Genomic DNA, 25,640 nt, shown 5'->3' on the forward strand with positions numbered 1-25,640 from the left:
TTCACTGGGCAAAGGAAGCGCTGCACCGCGAACGGAAAAAGTGGAAAACTAATGTGATAAAATTCCATTCTAGCACAGATGGACAGGATGCAAATGCAACTCCAACAAGGGCACCTTTCTTTTGTAGTAGCACAAGCAGAGCCGTCCGTAAGCAAACACCTGAAAGGCAGGAAAACAAAATGCCTGGCTAGGCAGGAGTTAGAGCAGCAGGACCAGCCAGCCAGCACCAGTCTCGCCCCCCCCCCCCCCCGTACCGACCCCAGCCCAGTGATGCACTGGGACTCCAGCCATCCCACTCCTACCTCTGAACAAGGAGTACTGGGCCTGACTCTAGAACAAGCAGGTACACCTGTAGCTGCAACATTCTAGACTTCTTAAACTGCTTTTGCTGATTTTCCTCAGGTGAGGCAGGCCAACAGAATACTGTGTTCCTCAGGCAGCACAACAGCTGCAGTGCTAGATAGAGAGTAATGAACCGCTTTACTACAAGCGCTGCACTGTTTGATGAGGAGAGCATGCTACCGTCGAGCAAACCAAGAGGAAAAGGCACTTCTGGCTTCCGTCTTCAGCAAGTCCACATTCTGTCAGCTTTTACATGCCTGAGTTGATGGAATAAAAGAACAGACAAGCTAGATGTACGGTGAGGACAACTGTGGTTTCTAGAGTAATTCTGATTGTGATACCACTCTGTCCCTGTCTTAAAAGCTAAACAGGAGAAGCAGCAAACCAATACTTCCATAAACGGCACCCTTTGCTCAAAGGCAGCATGCTGAAAGAACATGCTGTGGCCTGAATATTGACTGAATAGCATTTGCCAGTAAGGCTTCTGGAGCGCACAGCTATCACAGTACCAGAATGCCCATAATAAAAAAGAAGGGAAGGGACTTTCCCATAGCTACGTACAAGTAAATTATGCAGATACATGCAACAAAATAGATTTTTCTTTATTCTTGTAATTGAGTGCTCACAGCATTTCCTTTTTTTGTACAAAAGTGGATGCAACTGTAACATAAAAAGCTGAAGAGCTACACAGAACACAGGATGATTGTGTCTCCTGTAGCAGCTTCTTTCTTAATCCTCTTGCAAATCCCTCACATACAAAGATAAATTCTTGCAATCCTGACATCAGGATTATTCTTGAAGTAAAACATAAGCTGTAATCTTTATGAAGCTGCCTGCTGCTCAGAATTAGGGCTGAGTGTCTGAGCATATCCATATTGCAGGGACCCACTGGGGCTCATCCTGTGCACGACGGACCGCAGACAGCAGCTGCGCTGATGCTTCTTGTAAATTGTCATTCACAATCACCTGATCAAAGAACTGACCAAACTGCGCTTCCATTTTCTTCGCCGAATCTTCCATCTCCTGTAAATCTTCTTCCTGTGAGACACAGAGTAAGCCTGTAAACCTTTAGTGTTGTGTAGAGAAACGCGCCTGTACAGCATCTGCAGAGCACCTTGGGCCGCGTGAACAGGAGGAGAACAGATCCTGCCAGCACACTGCATTCCGTTCAGCGAGGCCCAAGCCTCTGGAACTGAGCTGACTTCCCAAGGAGGCACCTCCTGTCCCAGTATCCTCCATTTGCCCCAACAAGGTTGTTCTACTGACAAGTGTTGGCAGAGGATGTTGGGGACTGGAAGGCAAATCTACCGTAACGCTTGTGTTCTCATTCCCCATTTTAGGTTTTTTTCCCCAGTGTTCACGTTTGTTTCTGCCACAGCAATCATCATTCATTTCCATATACAGTTATGGATTGAGGTCACCAAGATTTTAAGATGCTAAACTTGATTATGATTCGCAGGGAAACAACTGTGACAGTATATTAGACACATTGTAAATACAAGATATGCATTTTCTACAAGCAGGATTTGCTTTTTATCTGTAGAATTTATAATAGAATTGATATTGATACTGTCATCAAACACATGTGAAATAATACATTCTTATAACTACATGAAACAAATATTTGGTTAAATTACTGAATGAAGCACATTCCAGGAGCACAAGGCAGTTAATTACAACAAAAATATACAAAATAGCCTTTCCTTCAAGCAAAATGCCTCAATCCTCAAAGTACAAATTAAAAACCTTTCGCTTCAAAACAAAGGGAGGAGCAGGGGGGATCCCAACAAACCAAAGAGAAAAAGGCAGCAACAGTTTAGATTTGATCCTAAAGACACAATAATTTTTTTTTAAGAGTTAACATAGTAACATAGTAGAATGCATTATGTTTTAAACACAGAACCCCAGAATAATACACTGAGTCTCTTCTATTCCCAAATCTCACCTTGAATTTCATGTTCACATAATAATCGGTTAAGATCCTGGCATTTTTACGAGTCTGCCTCATACAGCTTATGCTGGATGGCTTGATGAATATAATGTAGGGCTTTAATTCATGTGTCCGGGCTACTTGTATGCCCTACAAATTAAGAGTAAAAAGAAGTTAAAGTATTTCAAGTGTATTCATCCCAGTTTCACTCCCATAAAAGCCAATTGTTTACGATGCGCTGTTATCCCCAGACCTAGCAGTAATCTTTTTTCAGGATCACCTACTTTAAGACGACCTCACTAATAATCCCTGGACCAGACATTGTTAAGCAACTGTAGCATACCAGGTACTTCATTCTGCTCGGTAACCTTATTAGGAGACGCTTTCCACTCCCCTGACTGACTGGACATTGTCATTAACAGATCTCTACAATCAACAACATTAAAGATCAACCTGAAATCTGTTCTTTTTAACTGCCGGGGAGCTACCTTGGAAGAAAGTACACCTTTACTGGAAGAAAGTATCCTGTTTTAGGAAATCTGTGCTGTGTAATATTCCCTGATGCCAATAAGCCTTTTTGAACAACTGCAGAGCAGTGGAGGGAACTAGAAAGAAGGAAAAAAAAAAAAGGCACAGCATGAAAAGTTGGGCAAGCCACCAGACCTAAAACAAAAGCATGCAACTCCGCAGTTATTTTCCTGCCTCACAGCAGTTACTGAAGAGTAGCTCTGTGCCACTACTTCATATCCTTCCCAAAACTTGTCCTTTAAACTCACACCCTAAAAAACTGAGAGTGGCACGTCTGTTCAAGTAGCAGGATTACACTTCCACACCCTTTCTCCTTCTCCCTTTTGTTAGGGGAAGTGCAGCAGAAGAGATCCAAGGACATTTTTACATCTAAAATGAAGACTGAGGTGTGGCCTAATCTGCCTCTTTATAGTGGTTTGGATTTTGAGTAGCACCCCATAGGTCATGAAACTTAACTTCTACCTTAATCAGCATAAACCACTGCTACCCTAAGGCTCTGCCACACTGGCACTTAAGAGGGAAGTCTCTAAATGCTGTTGAGTTATGGTGTGTCTCTTCACATCCAGTAAGAAGAGATGCTGAAACCCAGTAGCCTAAACAGCATCTATGTACTAAATACGCAAGTAATTCAGAGAAGTTTGGTATAATTTTGCTGGGCAGAGCTTTAGATGTTTACCATCTCAGGCCTTTATCAGCCTTATCTTCATCCATAAATTCAGTACAAAGATAGAAAGGGGTGAAGAGTGAATAGTGTCTAGCTGAAAATATTAGCATGTTAAGTAGTTCTGAAAGTGTTAGAGGTAATAAAAGTAAGGAAAAAGAACCAACAGAAGACTGCAAAGATTGTTCCAATAGCTCAAGAATATATGGAGAATTATTTTTCCTTCCAGGAGATACAAATTCTAGATTCCTTGTCCCTTTACAACTCACCTGCGGTTCTAAATCTATTACACAGATCTTCCCTTCATCGAGGACTGTTCGCACTGCATCAATACTGGTACCATACAGGTACCCTTTGTATTCCCCATATTCCAGCATCCTGTAACAGTGGTGAGGAAGAAGGAAAATGAAAGAGCACCTGAATCTCAAAAAGGTTCAACTTAAGGGTGAAATCTTCAAGTGTAATCCAGTGATCAGGGCTGAATGATCGTAAAACATATTGAACGCTGATGAACAATCGCCATCTTTGCTCTTCCCCACTACACTGGGCACAAAATCAAACCCATGACAGTTTGACATCCCCAAAGCATGCATTTTTTACTTGCCTTGTTGTTATAAGTTATGTGTTTTGAGTTTGTGATTCTAATGAGAAAATGCCTGCCATTTAAATGGTACAAAAACTTCATAAATCAGGAGATCTCAAAGCACTTGGCACAGCTCAAGGAATGTAGCTTCTGGTGCTGAGCTCATCTGTCTTAGAGGTGCACAGACACTTTGGAAAGTTTAGCCCTTACAGTTCAGCTACTTGTCTGATGCCATCAGTGCAGAGATTCAGCAATGGAGTTGTAGATCAGGAACAGGTCTGACTCACTGCACTGTTTTAGAAAGCAGTCTGGTTTCCAGGAGAGTTAAACTCATAACTCACAAGCACATCAAATGAGCTCAGTACCAGAGATCTCACTTACTTTTAGAAGGATTCTGAGATTAATTGTTGAGGATCTTATCTGCAACTGCACAAACACAGTTCTTGAAGCCATGGGCTCAAATAGTTTGTCCCGAATTTATACCAAACACACCAAGTATGAGTGGAAGAGCCCAGATTGGGACCTACCTACAAAACTGTCTTTTTTCTTGGATCATGTTAAGTTTTAAGTAACAAAAGTGTAATTTGTCTCTCCTGCTTACCTGTGGCTATACACCATGTTTTCAAAAGTTTCCTTTGATACATAGTGATATTCACGACCATTCATTTCATAACTCTTCTGAACACGAGTGGTGTCTGAAAGGAGATATACATACACACACAAAAATTCAACTGCAGTCAACCAAATTCTCTAATTCTTGTAATTTTATAAATGAAAATAAGACAACTTTCATGAAGGACTATACATCGGTATTTTAATAAGTAATAAAATGAGTTGTTTCCGTTTATTAATCCAGAGCAAAAGCCTTGTCTACTGGTTGCCCAGTGGCAAGCCCTTGAAAATTAGCAAAGCACATCTGTATTTCTTGGAATGGAAGGACAGTGGCCTGTGACTCCGACTGGTCAGGAACTGCTTTGAAACTGGTTGCACAGCTGTTTTTACTCCTCTGAGGCAAATTCAAAAGCATCCCATAAGCTTTCCCACACTTGCACCTTGACCATATCTGGGATCTTAAGCAGAAAAGAGTTCCTGAATTTTCAGCCAGCTTCAGATTCATAATTTCCAATTTGGTTATCCAAATCACAAAACCAAATAAGCACAGGTAGAAACAATTTCAGTTATTACGTCAGAAATTAAGCTGTGTAAGTCTCATCTGACACTAGAAGGCTAATAAGGAAAGCTGCAAAGCCTATTAAGCACCAGCTTCTGTTGCTTTCATTCTCATATCTGATCACTTAAAACACTATGAACTTAAAATATCCCTAAGAAACATTCTTATTTTTAAATCTAGGAAAAGAAAACAGCAAGATTAAACAAAACCATGCAGATAATTTACTGCTACATAAAGCTTTAAGGGTCTCAGGAGCTGTAACTTGAAAATACCTTCAGCTGATTTGCCACAATAAGGAGAAAGATAGTATTTTGAACTAACACTTATAAAAGCAGATGATTCTGGCTTGCAATACGACTGAAAAAACAGCCTCACAGAAAAGAGCACATGAATACACAAGAGGGAGGTACTTGACATTTCCTAGTCATATTTGAAGGGGGTGGTGAGTGAAAGAGGAAGAACATTACGTACGAGGTATGGCACTTTGAAACTCTCGTGGGTTACTTGCGATAAGCCTTCGCCTTAGCTCATTCACACCAACTCCTGCAGGACCTGAAAAGTTGGAAAAGCAACTAATATTACTGACAGAGACACTCTGCTCACACACACTCCTCACTTCCTAACAGTGCACATGCACAGATGAAACGTAAATTACCAAAAAATGTACCAGGAGTGACTGAAGCATCTTGATTGATTCAGCGTACAAATCACTTCCCAGCAATATAGTCATACCCAGGTGGCAACTAAGCAATACCATTTTAAAAGAAAAATAAATCATTATCAAATACTTCCAGACTTAAGACAATGGATTTGCCTTTACCCACTTTGCTTTATCAGGATCATGGAACACTGCAGAACAACAGCTTCCTTTCAGTCTTTATCATTAAAGACTACTTGGGAGCCTGCAGCCCACTTAATACAACATTTCCTAGATTATTATTATAATTATTAAAGGCATCTTTTTAACTTTCACTGCTGCCCATTATTGAGATTTTTCTAGCCTGGAGTTTAATTTTAAACATTCTTCTTACCATTGCCATACCCACGCACTTAATACTGGCTGTAGAAATGCCCCTGTGTAAAGATGTTTTCTAGCAAGTTACAAATGTTTTCTCATCACTATATTCAGTTGGGACTGGTACAGAAAGTGAACCATTTCTCTGATCAAGTCCATTATTAACCAGCATTCATAACCCTATGGCTTCTTCTAAGGACTTTTTTTTTGTAAAAAACATTCGCTACCTCAAGCAAAGACGACGACACATACATGAAACTTTAAAACCAGTAACGGGGTCAAATGACAGACAACCATTCTTGAAATGCTGCTTTGAGAGCTACCTGCAGCCAGCGGGGAAACCTCAGTGGGTCAGACCACCACCGACTGTTTCCTCCCCTCTGTTACAGATTGTGAAATTTGCATGAGAAAGTAGTTAACCTCTTACCCACTAGTATGATTAGTCTGTTCCGGTCTGCTGGGTGCCGCTGGTACCTAACCACCTCTTCGTAGGGAGCTGCGAGAGCGCTGTAACAGCTGCTGGGGCACCGAGCGTAACCTGACTGCTGGTTGGCCTGGGATTTCCTGCGACACAGGCGCATACTTCTGCGGAAACCAGCTGCAAGGGGCAGAGAGATCAGTACTGGAAAACACACCTAAGATGAAGGCAACTAGTTGTTTAATCTAGAGTGCCTCTTTCTAAGCCACACAACATGCTGGGCGTTTGAGCTTTTTGCAGGGTGAAAGTTAGTGACTGACTTTGCCGCGTTTGGTATGTCAGCTTGGCAGAACCTCTGAGCATTAAGGGAGAGCTAGAGAGGAGGCCAAATCTCGCTGAAAGTCACCTGAAGATAAGCCCAGAATTAGAGACCCCCAAAAGATCCCCAAAACAAGCCAAAGAAGCTTCTAGCCACATAAGCATCACCAGGGAACAGGTCAACTGTTTTTTGACGACGTAGGTAGTTCGCTCTCCTAAAGCAAATCTGGAATGTTTGCTCCAGCCTCCAGAACAAACCCAGATATTTCGAAGACCACTATGGTTTAGTGACAGGAATGGGTTTATTGCTCCACCTTACCATCCAGTCCTAAAAACCTCACTTTAGGTCTACTTTTCTAATGAAAGCCCTCATGATTATTCTCAATGGACAACAGACAACATTACTCTCTAGTAAAATTAATTGTGAAATAAATCTTAACAGCCAGTCAAGTTAAAATGGCGGTGGTCAGGTCTCACCAGAAGCCTAACAGGAAGGGAGATTTAAATCAAGAGAACAAACATTAGGCAGAAGAAAGAGACTTCCTGAGGTTTGGAAAACAGAATAAGTAGCATTCAGTTCAGTAAGTCTTTATGTGAAATAAAGAACAAAGGATTTTATTTAACTTCAGACAAGCACTTAATCTAGACCAAGCCCCAACCATCTTACTTATCTTTAGTCATTGCATACCAATAAAGACTCGTTGACCAAATTCACCAAATTCTTCTTCTTCTAGGATACAAAGAACAAGTACTCATGAAACAAAAGAACAGTGAAAGCCTAAGAGCTAGATGGCTAACAATTACTGCTTAACCCAAATGAAAAACAGTGTTTCAGTAAACATACACATGCCTCATCTAATTAAAAAAAAAAAAAAAAGTACAACACTCCATGATACGAAACATTCAAACATTTCACATGACCAATGACCATTTCAGAGGACCAATATTTCTGTAAGAGAAAAAACTAAACTTAGAAAGTCTTTGTATTTTCTAAATCAGATTTGAAACTCAACATGTTATTTGTTTCATTCCTAAGATAACTAGATGCTAGAGGATGTTTTGAAATACTTACAGTAAAAATAACTTAAGCTTTTCAGGTGAAACCCAGCTAACAAGAACTCTTCAGTTACAACATTACAACGACCAACAAGTCAGTAGCTCAAAAATCAGAACTAAAAAAATGTATAACACAGTTTCTGCCCAATAGCATGCTTGGAAAATGCAGTACGCATCTGTTCAGATCTTTCAGGCAGAATGAGGACCCGATTTTATTTTTTCTTTTTAATCGTCTTTGGATCAGTGATATCTGTGCTCCAACATCCCTGACTAATCTGTTTCCTCCAATTCTTTTTGTCCCCATTCTCATGCTGTTCCTTGTGAAGGCTTAACCATTCAGGTGAGCCTTCTGAATCTCTATATGTTTTTTTCCAAATTAGATCTCTCCTATAAGGGTCAAAAATCTCTATTTCCTGATAGATTAATGCTCTAACAGTTTACAAATAACCTTTATAAAAGTTTCTAAACAACTAAGAAAAAAAATAATTGTGTCAGCAGTGTTTAGATTTCTCTTCAAAAAGGACTCCTAATTTTCCCGTAATCATGCAGGTAACTATCGGAGCTGTGTATTCCCTTTATTTAAGCCTTATTAAAAGTAAGAATAAGACACAGAATACATATGCATATCTTTAAAGGCAGTAATTGTTCCAAGACAAGAACATCATTTTCATTTGCAAAACATGAAATGTATTGTCTTTTAGCACTAGATTCTTTGATCATTATGCAAGTACCAAAACGAAGTTAGATGCATCTTAGTTACTCTTCTTTCAAATCTATGCTCTTCACTGCTTGTACCTGTTAAATACAGTTTTACTCCTACATTTCTGTGTGTACTAACAACTCCTTATGACTGTAGAAAAAAAACTACTTGGCACCAAACTGCTCGGTTCAGGGCAGAGTTCTGAGTACTGTTCAGCTGACTTATGCCTGTATCATTGCCATCTTCAGGTCTTTTGAGATATCATTCAAATCTTTTTGAGCATTTATGCTTTATCTAGCCTCTGTTCTACAGTATGGAGTGCAGTGTGGAATCCTACAGGAACAAGCAATTCACCTACTGGGTATTCTAAGAGCAGTGGTAGCTCTTGGTGATGCAGTAAACACAGATAAATTCTAATAGATTACTGCTTACAGGAGACTGAGAAAAAAGTTGGTATTACCTTCTTTAAGTTCCTCTGCACATACAGATAAAGAGAGACATAAAACAATATTTTTTAAAAGTCTATACTAAGATTTAAAAGCAAACAAACAAACAAACAAATCCAAACCAAACCACCAAAAAAACAACCAACTTTGTCCAATCCATTTAGGAAATTTAGGGAACAGGTACTGCAGGCTTTAAAACTAAAATATGCCTGTTAAGCATGAATTCTCAGTTCCCAAAGAGTGAGACTCAGCTATAGCATCTATGCCAGTATTGTACTTGCAAAATACATCATACAGATGTTCAACTAGTGGTTAAAGTAAAACGTAAAGATAGCAAATATTCACTATTCCTCTGATTGCCTGGATACAGCAGAGAGCTGAGTCAGCACTGAGTAGTGACTAGCATTTGCAAGAGTAATCCTCAAGTGCAGTTATCAGAAACATCCTAGCCTGAAAACACAAGACTGCCCTGTAGACCTGCTGGTTCTGTCTTAAAAGCTTTGGGCGCTGCTCGAGAGGTGGAAGAGAACAAACCACCTGTGATTAAGCAGAGAAGATCCAACTGGCAAGGAGGAACCTTGTGGAAAAGGGCAAGTGTAAGGTGGAATGCCATTTTCTCCACAAGATGACTAAGTATCTGAAACAAAGTTTAGCAGCAGCAGGTTTATTTTAATGGAAAAATTATTTATTTTAGAAGATTCAAGTTTTTCAGGATTCTGAATATTATCTAAACAGGTAGCTGTTCCCTAAAAACAAACAAAGAAGAAAAAAAAGATCCCAAAACCAAAATCACCCACCCACAATCCCCAAAACCAGCCTGGTTAAAAAAAAGCACCGATTGAGTGTACGTTCTATACGTAAATAACTCATTTTATAAAAGCATTTTTCTTTCCTGTATGCCAACCATACACACAATCAGGAATCCAGAACATCTCTACCACACCAACTGCTGCAGACACTGGGGATTTAGGCCTCCATGACTCTAAGGTAATCCAATTATCTGCTGACATCAATGGAGCCCCTGCTGTCACAGCTTGCACGGGTATAACTGATTAGGATTTGCTAAACAGATCTGGTACTGATGCACGAGAAGAACACACTTGGATAACAGGACAAAACCCTCACTACTAAGGCAATCAGAGAGCGAGAGGAAGACTTAAGGGAACAGGGGTTTACATAATGGCTTTTCAAGCCAGAATGGCTTCTAAAGATAAAATAGCATTCTGGGTTTTGTCACCTGCTTGCTTTTAAGACACTTGCTTGTTTCTGGACACACTTCCTGCAGCACAACAACAGCAAGGAATTTCGAGTTAGTTCAGAAAAAACTTACCAGACTCAAATGTTTCTTCATCTTTTTTTTCACAATCCAGATAGCAAAGATATTAAAATAAATTCAAAATTTAATTCCTTTCCTCCTACAGAATTTCAGAATCAGAAATCAATTTTTCAGCTCCTATCAGTCTGTCTCACACATACTTTCCTCACTTCCCTCTACACCAAGGTGGCAAAATACAGCTCGCCACACTTGAATTAATTGTCTGGTCTCTCTCCACCCAGTCCTACAGGATCTCATCCCTCCATGAGAGTTTTTTGATTTACCTTGGGAAAAGGAAGAACGAGCTGTGCTGCTTTAGGGAGCAAGTCAAGCTAACAGTCTTCACACAAACGATTTAAATGTAAAAACCTATTGCTCAGTGCTTAAAAACATATTCTCCTGAGATCAGTTTCTTGACAATTAATTGTGTGGGTGCTTCAAGACTACAGTCATCTGTGGCATTAAATCTATGGTAGACCAAAACTATGGTAATATTACAGCCACAGTCCAAAACCTGAATCAAAGCGGATGGATCACATTCAGGCAGATATTTTTGGGGTGGTCCCTCTTTTTGGCACAACACTTTACTATAAGCACTGTACACTAACACTGCAAACAGCTCATTTTATTATACTAATATATGATACAGGAGGTTTCCAGGGTATGAAAAATAGAATTTTCTATTATTAAGTTCACTAGGAGAATGAGTGTTTTAACCTGGGAAACAAAATGAGGCTTTAACTAGCTACCACCTCGAAGCAAACAACAATCTCAAGTGAATTGTTACCTGTTTCCACACACTTCTCATCAATCTGTATGTCATCCTCTACAGATCAACACAAGGGGAAAAAAAAAATCATCTCAATCAGAAAAAACACTGGGGAAGTCAAAACCTTACAGACCTTACAATACTGAACTCAGACATCAGAAGGAAAATATTTGAAGCTCAGATCAGCCTCAGACATCTTTAAAGATTTTAACTGTTAACTCCAACTTACTAATGTCTTTAGTGAGCAAAAGGCTCTTCTTAAACTAGTGCTCTGAAGGGCTTGTGGTAGAGGCAAACATGTCTAACTTGAGTTCTCCTTTTGAAATAATAAAAGGTTTAACGTGGCTGTTGCTCTGTTTATCCTGTAGATTATATTATGTCATGGTAATACTTAATAAATAGGTTATTTTCCACTCACTCCCTTCTCTCCTGAAGCTTTTAAAAGCATCTATCTTTCCAATATGCTTCACTCGAGGGAAATGTTTTGTCTGGTTGATTTTATTATTATTTTTACAAGGAAGAAGAGAAAAAGATTGATTCAGCTCCCTCTCCATCACCAGACCACATCAATTCATGTCCCTGAAATGTGACCTTGCAGCTTGGCCAATCCCCTGGGCTCACAATCTGCACTGTTGGTGCATTCTGTTCCTGCACGCCCCTTCAGATAGGCCTTGTAGGAACTATTTTCCAGTTACAGGGAAATTACCAGAACATGTCAGCCATATTTTGCCCATACGTATCTTTTAAAGAAATACTCTGTCAGAGCTGCTCAGGTCAGCTGCTGAAGATGAAAGAGAAAGAGTGAGAGGAAAAGAGAAAGAGAAAATTTAGTCTTTCCTTCCTCAAAAGCAATCCATCCAAACTGTCAGTTCCCTACCAGATAATACATAGCTTAAGTTTCCACTTTAAGACAATGTAAGCTTCTACCACTTCAAGTGAAAAAAAGGCTTGATTTCAATTACGCTAAGCACACAAAATGCCAAGAACTTGGGTTTCTATTGCATGTATTTACTAAACAGCCTCATTTCTGACAACTTTTTTAAAAGCCTGTAAAACTATATGCTATATTGATTCCAGGGACAGGAATGTAATGTTGTCCAGATACAATCTCCTACCTTCTTCCACAGTGCTTACTGCCCACAGCATATCCATTGAAGCAGGTAAAATGCAATAAAATTAGGATGAAAGAGAGCCCCAGCTCTAACGAACAAAGCAATCAGTCCAAGAGGAATCTTAGGCAATGAAACACACTCCATCTGGGAGTTATCACCAAAAAAAATTTAATGTTTTACTAGTATAAAGAACCATAGAAGAAAATGGTGACAGAGAAAAGAGGAAGAACATTCTTTGTCTGGGAAAAATTACGTATTTACAGAAAGTTATAGCTGGCAGCGGATAATGTTTCTGGATTGTCACCATGAATAAACTCCTGTGCAGCATAGCTTAACTTACACCTCAAGGAAAAGAGTTCTATCTTTCTCTTAATAGTTTTGATGACAAAGAAACATTCTAAATATATCACACAGCACCTTCCAGTGCAGAACTGTTAGCTGTGTCCCTGGAAAGCCAGGGATAGTACAGTTGTCACCTCAAGACTTATTCACACCCAATTCTCCTAGAGAGCTCCTAGATCTTACAGACTTCAGAAGGAGCTGAAGTCGCAGCTTCTCTCACAGTCAGATCCCAAGTACACCGGAGACAACAGCCTCCACCATCAGTATTCAAGTACAACTACCTTGGTTTCCTGGGGAACACACTTCTGCCGCTACAATATGCCTCCAGACACAACATCTTTGAATTAAACCAAATCATATGAGCTTCTATTTCATTCTTTCCTACTCTACCATTCAAGTAACTTTTCACTCACACATGGATGATTTCAGACAGAGATGGGGCTGGAAAGGCTGAGACCACCAGAATTCTCGCTGCTTCCTACATAGAAATAGATTTATCACAATTAAAGAAACAGAACAGTCCACAAGCACATTACACTCAGATTCACTGCTCACACATCAATCAGTACTGAGCTGACAGAAGACACCAAGAACGGAAACATTCCCCATGTTTTAGCCCACTGAAAAGTCCTGAAAGAAAGCTGATGTGCTATCAGAACTATTTAAAAACAATTTCCAAATCAGCAGCCCAGAAGTATTTATAGAGTATTTTGAGTTTATATATAAGGACAGAAGGTAAGCCATACTAGTATAAACTCCTGGAAGTAGAAGAGTGTGCTACTGCTATGGGCAGTAGTACTACTGCCTCTGATACTACACAGCACCTCCTGCTCGCAGCCTCAATCACAACCTGGTTTGATTTCAACTTTCATTACACAAACCACAGCCAGGTTTACACGTAGTACAAATCAAAGCTTATCATCTACAATTGCATGGCCTTATGTTTTCCTGAGGGTAACACAGACGGGACACATGGTTAGAGGATCAAACTGAAAGGTGTGTCACAGCAGTTTGAGTACTCTGGTTCTGAAAGCATGTAGTATAAAAATAACGGCCTATTTATGCAGAAAATAATAGTCAAGGGAACCCTGTTCTTCCCTGAGCCTGTTTTTTGTTTTGGTGGGTTTTTTTTCACTCTCCTACCTTTTAATCTGGTCTACTCTGTTTTGACCTAAGCTGAAGAAGTCACTCATGCTTCACAGGACATCTTTAAAAAAATACTGTTTCTTGATACAGCTATGCTCTTATACTATAAGTTTGTTAACCCACCCCCCATGTCATCGCCCCCACCTCTGCTTTTTTTTTAATGATAGATGACTCCTAAATAGTTGGGGTCCTTAATTTCCACCCATCTTTCAGCTGCTACATCCCACTAGATGCTTTAGTAAATAGTGTTGAGACTAGGCAACTGCTGCAAACTTCTTAATTTAAGATGATACATAGGTGCTTTCAAGAGCTTGTTCTCACATAGGTATTATTAAGGGAAGGGGAGCAAAAAGTTGAAAAACGGAAAGAAGATAGGTATTTGTCAGAGGTCAATGAATCATACTACTATACAACTTACGAAAATTTTAAATAGCAAAGTCTGAATAACTGCCTAATTTTTTAACTGGAAATCAGAAAAATGATAGCTTTTTACCTTTTAAGAAGATGATTCGAGGGTATGAGTCCAGCACAGGCACTGAGATCTGAAACTTTCCTGGCCTGCCACCAGAGAGCATCATTCTGGTCCACAACCTGGAGTATTTCACCCTTCTTAAAAGCCAAGCCTGCATCAGCACATGGTATGGCAGGATCTTGCAAGGGCCAGTAATCTGCCATGGCTCGCACATAGACCTGGTGAAGAAAATAGACAAAGAGCTCAGTGGAAGCCACGTTCAGAACAAATACAACACGAGCTTTATAATCACATGGCCAGATATTGCTGCTACTTAAGTTAATTCATAATGAAGTCAAGTTTTAAAAAACAGATCAAATCCCAGACCCTATCTGTTCATTAAGGGAGAGAAAAAAAAAAAATCAGATTCTACATTGTGAAAACAATCAACCTTCAACCTGTAGATCACTCTGAAAATGTCTTCGTTACCTTTAACACAGCTACATTCCAGCTTGCTGTTTTACTGCTTCAGCAACAGCACATTGATGTCAGCTGAGAAGTAGCAATAAAGGCAAGTAACACCTCAAGGATGGCAATAAACTTCTAAGCAACACTATTGCTTTGTACCGCACTGTTAGACATTATCGGGGTAACTGTTCGTAGTAACAATCTGGGAAAAAGAATGCCTCTTACTGTTGTTTGGTTGCTGACAGGCCGATCAGAAACTGGAATTAATTTGAAGATAATTGTCCCCTGAGACAGGGCCTAAATGGTTAGAAAAGGATTGAAATATGACTGATATTCAACAGAAATAAACAAACATTGGCATCGCAAACTTAACACAACATGGCTTTAAAGTTACTGTAGTATCTACAGGAGAAACAGAATTTAGGCAGAGTCAGTGTGACAAAACTGTATTTTTTTCAAAAGGAAACTCAAGAATGAAACTTTGAAGTCTTGCTAAATATTTTTAATTAAATTAAATCCATGTTTTATTACATATAATTCCAACATTAATTTATACCAAACATGTCTACTGAAATCTAATTTAAATTGGCAGCAGGATCTGGTTAGACAGTGATATAAAGGGAGAGGAAAAAAAATATTTAAGAATCAAGCATTCCAATAGCATTTGTATCTCCTGTACTTAGAAACAGTACAACCACAGGAATAAAACATAGAAAGACTTGATAGTGATTACATATAGTGATACCTTACTGACTGGCACTAACGCTTTGCAGTGAAGAACACAAAGACTGTGGGCAAACTGACAAGTAATAGGGCCAGCTCAACAGATTTCTTCCTGAGAATTCTGACAACAGCAATGACCACTGCCCTGTTTTGCAAAGTGAGGTATGTAGCTTACAAGCTCGCTCACTCTGCTTTAGCGCATTCCACTACTTTCATGTGGAATAGTAACTGAGTGGAGCTTCCATGTGTGAGAAAGAAACTGTCTACAGTTACTCTTAAGGTACAAAGTAGAAAAAAAGATTCAAAAAAGTTTCAGTACCAGAATATTAATAACTTGCTCAGGCTCAAGTCCCTCAACAGGAACTCCATTTACTTCCACCAGTTTGTCTCCAGCATACAGCAACCCTACAGTGAACACAAAGATGAAAGCAGCAGCGGCAGTTTTATCACAGCATGGATTACCTCTGGTAGGTGAGGCAGGGACACAGATATACCACAGGTTTGGAAGTCAGCATCAAAAGTTTCCATACACCAGGTATGCAGGAAGGCATTTTGGATTCAGGCTATCTTGCCCCTGGATAGGACTGCAGACTTCTGCGGGTCACAAGAAGCTTGCAAGCTTCAGTTTTCTTATTGTCTCCCACCTCCCCCATATAACATGCTTACAATCTATTGATGATCTACTTTAAAAGTAGAAGAAACATTTTAATTCCGTTTCTCAAAGTAATTTCTGAACCTGTTCTAGCTAAAGCCGTTATACTAATAGACCATGAGACTTGGAATCAGACCCTTAAAAATTCAGGTGCAGTGGGATGCCTTGGGACTCCTCTGTCCTTTACAAGATCTTCACAGTATTGTTTAATTTTGCATTTTCCTTCAGCTCAAATGAAACGTTAATCAGACTAGAAACTTCATCAGCTGTTGTCTACAGTTTTGGTTTTCTTCTCTACACAAAGACCAGAAAACTATTTTATAATGACTACAGTTCAATTTTACTTCTGACGTTTTACCTTTTAGTTACATTACATTTCTGAAGGAATGTGGAACATGTTCAATTCTAGGATGACAAAATAGTGACATTTCCAAGGAAACTCCTTGGAAGATTTCTTAGCAACTAAAGCTACCAAAGCGTTTAGTCGACTAGTGCCAAGAAGTATTACTACATATCCCTTAAACCCCCTTATAGAATCAAGGGCTACTGATATTTTCCATTTCTCCATCAGGGAATGAGCTGCTGGTATTCATACTACACTGCAATCTGGGATATTCCTGGTCAATCTCATGAGAGATTTTTTCAAGTATTGGTACTAAGAACGCACAATGAAAACCAGATTTGTACCTCAACTCTGTCTCAGACATAGCACATCCATATGAACATTGATGAAACCAGAATCAAAGTCACTGCAGCGTATCACTATTTATGGCGCTGTCCAACATACAAATCTTCTTGCTCTATAATGGAAAACTACTTGTAGAAGCTAAGCTACGATCTTAGTTCAAACCTCTTATTTCAAGTTCAATTTTTTGGCATCACTATTTCAGATTACACATACCACTTCTGTCTGCTAGCCCACCATGGATCACACGGGCAACTGTTATGTCACCTGTTATCTCATGGCGTTTAATGGTGGCACCCTGGCAAATAAAAACAAAAAACACAGTGATCAATGAAGAATGCCAGGAAGTTTCCTTTCACGTCTGCTCTTGGCAATAACAGAAAGGCATTGAAAGACGCAGCCTTTTCAACAGAAAACGCTCCCTCACCAGAGGCTGGTTGTTTTTCACTAAGCAGACAATCCTCATCGCTTCCTCATTTTCAGGTATGTTGTCTGGCAGTGGCGGAAGGGTTGGTTCAAAATCTTTCTGGGCCACAGTATCATGAGCAGATAGCAAGGCCTGTTACAAACATAAACAAGCCAACAAACCAATGCATAAGCAAATATCATACAGGAGTGCAGCTTTAAACAGTGACTGGTCAGAAAACAGAAATCAGCAAGTAATGCCCTATGTGAACACAGATCCCTTTCACACATTGAAATTTTCTTCTTCCCACTTGGAAATGCAAAATGTGAAATAAAAGTTTTAAGAACAGTTCCTCTCTATGCTTTTTCTGGAAAACTTAAAAAAAGATGAAACATTTTTATTTAGAGCTTTAGGGTAAAGAAAGCAGGTTTTGCAGTTACAAGGAAGATTTGGTTTTACGTAACTGCATCAACTGCTCAGAATGTGAGCTTTCTAAGAAATGTCTCTCAAACATGGCCCTTAAAACACGGCCCACTGCAGGTACTTCAGACACACAGCCCACATCTGATTTCACAACGAAGTTAGTTCATCACCAGGAAACTATGTCCCTTCTGGCTCCTTTGCCAATTCTCTTGAACAGCTGGCCATCTGCTTCCACCCCCACTGCAGACAGCTCTATCAGCAACTTTTTATTTCCTTATACAGGACTTGCCTTTAAGTGTGGAGCACGCAGTAGTCCTCTTAGCTCTTTGATCTCTCCGGACTGAGGGGCTTCACGCAGTAACTCTACCACCTGATAAACATACGAGAGAAAGCACTGGTTTTAGAGAACAGTTCATGTAGAAAGCTGTAAGTTGAATTTTGAGGAATATTGTACGGCGAGAGCGTTAAGGCCGCCATGTTATATGACTCCGAGCATATCCATACAATTTACTTTAGAATGGACAATATGACCACAGCTGAACAACACTCAGCCAGGCTTAATTCCATTCAGGCACAGTGCCGTGTGCTCTATTTTTTCTCCTATGCCTCAACCAATTTCATCACTACTGTCAGTTTCTCCACTTAAGTCATTAACTCTCCCACTAATTCAGAAATTGAAGAACGGATCTGCTATTACGATATGAAAAATCAGAAAAAACCAAAAAGCTTTTCAAAATCCTCATGTCAGACTGCTTGATTGTAGCCATAATGCCGAATGACCCAGTTACGTGGGAAGACACACATACGGCCAGTGGTTAAAAGAAAGAATTTACGCATTTGTTACACTGGCTAGGGCTCATGCAGTCTAGTGACCACAGCTGTACACGCCTCCCACCCCCCACCCACCCCACAACACAGTAGGAGTTAGCAAGTAGCTTGACCATGTGGGAGAGGACAGAAGGTTTCAAATGTTTATAATGTACTCAGACCTGAGACACAAACACCACAGCACTGTTACCTGCGGCTAAATCAACTAATTTGGCACGAGTAAGTAAAGCAACACACTACATACACCACCTTACCTCACGATTCAACACGTGTGCCTGCGGCGTGACAGGAACTGGTCTTTTCCCAAGATAGTGTTGGAGGCACTCATAAATCTAGGGAAAGCCGTGACAGACAAGACAACGCAATGATGATCTGTTCACATGGCTATATAGACACACACATAACACAGTGGGCACTACCGTAGTTCTAGGAATTTCTCAGTCCAACTAGAACCAATCACAGTCTCAATCCTTAATGTCTAATGCATGTGGAACCGCGTCTGTATTCATTGTCTTTCCATATTATCATCCAGCTAGCCAGTTACACTGCAATTTTGAATCTTCTAGTAGGAAAAGCTGATTACACAGGACAACAGCCCGACAGCATCAATTCTCTGACTTGTAGCTTGCTTGTTTCCTCCCTCTAGTTGCAAACATGATTAACAATTTAAATTTAACTTAAAACAAAATAAATTGCTGTGTTTTAAATGGCCCTATGGACATTCTTATCCACAGCAAGTTTTTCTTCTTTAAAATTTAAAGATCTTTAAAAATCCTTGTTAGAGGAAAAGCAGAATTTGTCTCAGAGATATGTCTACTCAAGAGAGAAACACCAGCCAAAACTGTTCTGTAGCAACATAAAATCTTCAACTACACATCAAATCAGTGTGGGCAAAACCAGAAAAACATAATTTCACAAGCATCCATGCCCAAAAGTGGGATGCATAGCCATACAGAGATTTAAGAATAGAACAGACAGCTGAGCAGTGCTGTGTGTTCAGCCTACACCTCCATCCCCCTGGCCTTAATAGGGACATGTAAAGTAGAAGAGCTTTAACGTCTAGGACATTATGAAAGAGAATATATTTTTCTTCTTTAAAGCACAAGTGGTTTTGTTCACCTTGACTGCTGATGTTAGGACCAACATTAGGACTATCAAACACTTAAGTCTAAACAAGCATTTATTGTCCTGGTATGGCAAAATAAAGTAGCTATCCCCGAGAGACTGCTCTCAAGAAGCCCTTTGCCTTCACAGCTCAATTTCTTTACCTTTAAAAGTGCTTGCAGCCAGCGAGATCTGAGCAGGTCATATAACATGCCAATGCCATTGACATCTCTTTTACAGAGCAAACTCAGTTCTTGTAGCACTAGAGTCAGAACATGAGATATACCTGAGCCCAAGAAACAGAAAAGCGCAAGACACTTCAGTACAAAGAGAAGCCCAACCAAAGCCAAACAATGACCCAGGCCTTCGAAAAGCATCTTTCCTCAGTTTGTACTTTCAAGAAATGCACTCAATTCCTGTCTGCTTCACTTGTTTCCTGCAATCAACTCTGTTTTATTTTTTTTATGTTTTATTTTATTATGTTACTAACCAGCAGGGTTAGGTCAATACTAACAATTTCAAGTGACCTGTGAGAGGGGGGAAAAAACCCCCAACACGCTGGGAATCTGAGGCATATCAGTCTGGGTTCAAGCTTGTACCTCCTACTGAGAACAGGTAAAATGAACAAGGCAATTTTTTATGTTTATAGGCTTTTATTTTGGATGACCCACTCTTTGGGCCAGGGACCATCTGGTTTTTTCCACTCTCGAGGTGCACACATTTTGGAAAATATCATTAATGAATGCAAGTTCCTGCCAAATACATACTGTTGTCCCAGGAAAGTGGAAGAACCGCTCTTACTATTAGAAGCAACGCTTGATCTGCTAGAACACTACTCTAATACAGGGGAAAACCAAAAAAATCCAGTGCCTTTTTAAAATCTCAAGGAAGCAGAAACTAAGAGGTGACGAACAGATAGGACATTACACAGTCAGGCCTAGATACAAACGGGCTTTTTGTGAGTGCATGAAATTTAATTTTACCTCAGAAATGACAACATTTCTGATATGTGACACTTCGAGAAACACAATGTTTGTAACAGCACTAATACAACACCACACCAAATGTTAGGAATTGGATTTATTAAGTTATAAAGGTTCTTAGAAAGACCATAAGGGCTGGATGCCTGACTCCCACTGCATGTCAGAGGAAAGTAAGCTCTCAACTCTTGTGTTTTTTGGTAAGCACAAGCTGTATCTTTGCTTTTTCGTGCCAAAGTAATCATACAATACAACTGTAACAGGAGTCTCTTCTTCATATTTATTTGCTTAGAACATTAAACTTGGCATGTTTCAATGAGTAATATTGTAATACAAGAAAAATGTTGAAATAAAACCAAGACACCAGGAGCTTTATCAGCCAAAATCAAAATAGTAATTTCTTAAAACTAAAGATCATCCAGCACACCCAGAACAGCTGAGTACTCTCTACTGCAGACATCATCAGCTGCTATCATCCAGTCACAACTAACCGGAACATGGAAGCCCTTCTTTACTTATTTCTCTCCTGAGCACGATTTTTACAGAAGCCACTGACAGCTAATTGTTTCCTGCACTGGCTCTAGACCTCAATGTTACTCACACCTGTGTGAGATCTATCTTCAGCTTTAGTTTTACTGAGGTATTTTCCTTATGTGTGAATTTATACAAGTACTTGCCTGCTAAGTTTCTGCAGATGGGACTTTTGCCTCAATCATCAGCCAGAATTACTGAATATCCAAACTGGAAAAGCCTGGAAACGTACCTCATTATCAAAGGAATCATCTGTCTCTGCAAAGCAGACACTTAAGCACTTACAAAAATTATGAACTCTGTGAACCCTGACTGTGAGCCCCACAGAGAAACCTGCCAAAATGCAGTTTTCTTAAAAGGATTCTCTTCTACAGGAACTTCCTAGTGCTTAACAGAACATCACCTGTGGTGGAGATGCTTTTTAAGATCTTTTCCTCATTACTGGTTGCCTCTTCCTGAGATGACTGTACTAATTATCTCCCAGAATGCTATCCCTACATCAAACTGGCTCAGAATGACCAACATGTTCCATACAGAAGCACAAACCTTCAAACTACAGAGAGTAATTTCTTTAAACAAAAAAAACCCCTCTTGCAATTATCAGTCATTCTTGATACAGCTGTAGAGACTCTTGACTTTATAAGCCAGAAACAAACATCAGCTATTCTCTTCTGACACTCCTGAAATTAACTGCATACCACCATTAAAAATCAAGAATCATTCCAATTATTAAGTAGCAATACGTCTAGACATGTTCATCTCTGTCATGACTCAATGGAAGAAGAGTTACAGACTAAGGAATAAAAACTTTTTGTCAGTTTTCTTGCTCTTTGAAAAAGAAATGCAAAAGTTATGAGTACCATTATCTTGACTGTGGACTGCTGGCACTTCCATCTTTTCCTTTACTCAAGGATATTCCACCCACTTCTTTGAGCACTGCATTCACACCAAGTACATTTCACAGAGAGATGTTGAACTAGGGAAAAAAGTACACAGAGTACTGTCAGGTATTTTAGATTGATAAGACAGCAGAATTTTAAAGAAGGGGGCAACCATTCATATTTAAGTGTACAACAGGTTGGAAGCATAAATTAAATACATTAGTCCCACCTATAAATTCAGTTACCCACCAGCATCCAAAATGCAGACAGACAAACCTCAACTGCAATATGACATTTTATTTCCTTCATGGAATTGTCACTGGCTTGCTTCATTAAGCCATCTAAAATAAGAAGCTATTTGGTACATCTTCTGTTCCTCATCTTTAAGTGCACTACTATGGAAAGTTGTATTTTTTTGCAAAGACTTTTAAAGCTTTTTTTATACCAATATAGCTTGGAAAATAATAATATTCAAGAATATACTTCATTTAATTCCTCTTGTTATTGACACAGTATTAAAATGAAGGGCTCTGGATTTCATACTGAATTTTCACTGAGCAGAGACATGATTTTGCAAAAAAGGGATCCCTGTTTCTATCACTGTTAGAATTTAAGGTCTTTGAAGGATTTGTTCCACATGGATTTCATTATTTTCCTGTATTTCCTCACTGTGAATTAAAATTTTAAAAAGCCAACCCCCTCAAAAAAACCCACAGCTTACCTTACCGGTATCATCATCTCTTTCTGACAATTTATAATTGGTTGCTGCTTTTAGAGACAGAGTCCAAGTTTGCTGATCTAAAAAAATCCCCTCCTCTATCAGCTTTCATTATAAGAAACAGCATATACTACCTTATTTTTTCTTTAACTTTTAAAACAAGAATTTTTAAGTAATGCAGGAAGCCAACACTTACACTTATTAACCTGTATCCATGTCCTGCTGCGCTTTTTGAATATAAAAGAATAAGCCTTTTCTAAAATTCTCTTCCCAAATCCTTCCCTTTCTTAGAATTCTGTGACAACCTACTACTAACCTGTAACGTTCCCTTAGACTAAAAACAGAGGAAGCTCTCCAATCTACTGCTAATAAGAAACAACGCAGTACAAAATTGTTTCAGAGAATTCTCAGAACTCTTCTTTGCAAACAAGTATGGAAATCCCCCAGAGAACACTGTATGGTGCATTTATACCCCAAAGCATCAGGAGCCTGTATATGAAAGCTCTGAATCAATTCAGAATCTTCATTACATCCTAGTTGATCTATCCTCAAATCACACTTGATTAAAGTTTGAAGATACTGTCATTACTGTCATTAGCAGTATTCTAAGGTTGCTTCTAAAAAGTTAAATATTTAAACTGATCACTGAAGAGATGATTCAGTGTACAAGTTAAAAAAAACCTGTAACATCACATATTTGAAGACTTCAGCCAACAGTGAACCACAGCGTGACAGACACTGCGTGAACAGTGAATGCCTTACCAAATTCTGTTCAATACACAGTAGTTTGTCTCCTGGATTAGAATTGAGGAAGGCAGCTGCTGTTTTCCTCTAGGTTGTTCTGTGGACAGAAAACATCAAAGGTACAAGCAGGAAAAGTAGTATCTTGATCCACTTATAAAAGCAGAAGGCATTACTGGCACTTTTACTGCAGGAGCAAAAAATAATCAAAGTGACGACATTATGATTCAAGTATTTTATTACCGAGTATTGGCAATTCATTACAGGTTACCTCTACAGGAAACCGAGTGATACATCTTACTGCAATTCTAATCTGAAGACTGCTTTTCAAATTATGGATTCCTCTTTTAAAGACTAACAAAAATATTATTTGATCCTCCCACAATATCCAATTTTTTGGGTTTTGAGCTGCAATTATTTCATTTTTTTCAATAGTCTGAGTTCTTTTCCTTTAATAGTTTGCCTTCCCCCCTTTGCTAAGCTTAGCTGATCTGCCTAATGATGGATTTAAAGCAGGCCATATAAATCTAGTCATGAATACCTGTTTCTTATTTACCAAAGACATCAGGAATAGGACAGAAATCTTTACTGTGAGATGGTACAGACATGGGAAGAGGAATCCCTATGTTGCCAAGTACATTCAGGACAGCAGCACTCCTGGTTTTCACTGAACAGCAGCAATATGAAAACACAAGTAACCCTCAGCTTGGCTGATTCTCACCCCCCTGCCCCATTTGGAAACTAAGAGTCTATAGCTCCAAATTCAGTTGCAGAAACGTTTACAAGGAGATAGTACCCAACCTGCAAGTTATGGCCTAAAAGGAAACTTCTGACAGCTTATCCCATAAGCTACATTTCAGAAGCCCCATTTCCTATTATTACCAATTTTAAGTTTTCTCTAGCTTTTATATCCATGGTTTTTTTCACATTTTTCAAGAACTCAAGACAGACCCTGCTGACATCTGTTGGTTCCCATGTACGATGGCTGTTTGGTTTTATATAGGCTACACAGACTTCCAACAGCACATTGCCAATTCAGAATCCTCATTACAATGGTGTGGTAAAGGACATTTGAAGACAAAAGAACATGTCCAAGCATTTCAGATGTACTTATTATAAAGGGAGCCAACTCCTGATCTGTATTTCCTGTAGAGAAAATACAGTGCTCAAATACTTCTGATTCTGCTAAAATACTAACAATACTGTTACCCCTTTAAAATACTTGAGTTTTTTTGTTTGGGGTTCCCCCCCACGGAGCTGTGCAGCTTCTGGTATCACTACTGCTTCCACAGAGAACAGATGTGGGATTAACTTGAGTATGTTTAGAAGTTTTAGACACAGTCTTGAAAGCTGACCTTGGATTTCCAAGAAAAAGTGGGAAAGCTACTGAATGCTGATTGCTTGCCTTTTGGGGTGAAACCCTCAGGTATAGCTGTCGGAGAGCTATTAGGGTTAATAATGAACACTGAGTTAGTAACCCTTCCATCCATTGTTGCTTTTTAAAACTACAGTTTATGCTCACACTGACAGAAGCAGCATTTAAACATCAAAATCTGCCAAGTTCTTAACAACACAGCTCACCTCATTCATAAAGTAGTAGCTGTTTCATATTTTCACACAACAAAAGGAAAGCAGCTTCCAACTGTGAAGCCTAGTTTCAGCAGCTGTCAGTAGCAATAAATGATGAGCAAGTCATTATCAGAAGAGAAAAAAAAGAGTATCTTGTTTCTCTGCAGTTCTTTAGAAAAAGACCTACTAAATCGCTTGCCTAAGTGGAAAGGTGAGGGTTCAAACAAACTTTTAACTGCTACTGTGTCTTCATTTCCTAAGAATTATATCTATGCAGACTATAAGGCCAGAGCTCAGGGTCTCCTCATCCCAGGGATCTACATAAATTAGATGCAAGTTCTTGCTAACAGGCTTACCTGACTAATCTGCCAGCCAGTGTAAGGTCCTTCCCATTCACACGTATTGCGTGCAATTACAGATGCTCATTAAGAGAAGTCATTTCTCTTTGCCTGTTATTAGGGACAGAGCTGGATATCCACGCCAACTGTGCCAGAATTTAGAGTCAAAAGGAGTCTGTCACCTCATGTCTACAAACATCAGTCACCCCAGATTTGGGCTGCAGGGTTTACTTCCTTCAGCAGCAGCACACGAAACTCCTTGACCTTATTTGTCAGGCAGACCAGAAGGT

The 25,640-nt window shown here is 39.4% G+C and overlaps 1 protein-coding gene across 3 annotated transcripts; it reads right to left on the minus strand.

Moving 5' to 3' along the window:
• Positions 1-923: 923 nt before the first annotated feature.
• MPP4 (MAGUK p55 scaffold protein 4) lies at positions 924-23,630 on the minus strand. Of its 3 annotated transcripts, none has more exons than XM_056349683.1 (22): positions 23,465-23,630; positions 21,964-22,079; positions 19,757-19,854; positions 18,743-18,820; positions 17,950-18,030; positions 17,259-17,390; positions 17,048-17,129; positions 15,814-15,899; positions 14,997-15,068; positions 14,346-14,542; positions 13,120-13,184; positions 12,368-12,385; positions 11,271-11,309; positions 10,499-10,519; positions 9,183-9,197; positions 7,655-7,696; positions 6,658-6,828; positions 5,687-5,767; positions 4,646-4,739; positions 3,731-3,839; positions 2,288-2,422; positions 924-1,380 (listed from the first exon to the last, which is right to left on the minus strand). In XM_056349683.1, the coding sequence occupies exons 2-22, from the start codon at positions 21,995-21,997 to the stop codon at positions 1,189-1,191; spliced, it is 1,842 nt and encodes a 613-aa protein (XP_056205658.1). In that variant the 5' UTR covers positions 21,998-22,079; positions 23,465-23,630; the 3' UTR covers positions 924-1,188. The 3 variants fall into 3 exon arrangements, with proteins under 3 accessions (XP_056205658.1, XP_056205657.1, XP_056205659.1); XM_056349682.1 differs by having other exon boundaries at positions 19,757-19,878; XM_056349684.1 differs by lacking the exons at positions 19,757-19,854; positions 23,465-23,630.
• Between the last annotated feature and the right edge of the window lie 2,010 nt (positions 23,631-25,640).

This window comes from Falco biarmicus, chromosome 8 (genome assembly GCF_023638135.1).
Source record: "Falco biarmicus isolate bFalBia1 chromosome 8, bFalBia1.pri, whole genome shotgun sequence".
Taxonomy (NCBI): domain Eukaryota; kingdom Metazoa; phylum Chordata; class Aves; order Falconiformes; family Falconidae; genus Falco; species Falco biarmicus.

Bases quoted from the DNA above. Each gene is read 5' to 3' on its own strand.
- MPP4 (XM_056349682.1), bottom strand. From the start codon at position 21,997: ATGGAAGTGCCAGCAGTCCACAGTCAAGATAATG. The intron at 2,423-3,730 runs GTGAGTTGTAAA...CTTAATTTGTAG, and splicing joins TAATAGATTTAGAACCGCAG to GGCATACAAGTAGCCCGGAC. The intron at 1,381-2,287 runs GTGAGATTTGGG...TGTGTCTCACAG, and splicing joins ATGTGAACATGAAATTCAAG to GAAGAAGATTTACAGGAGAT.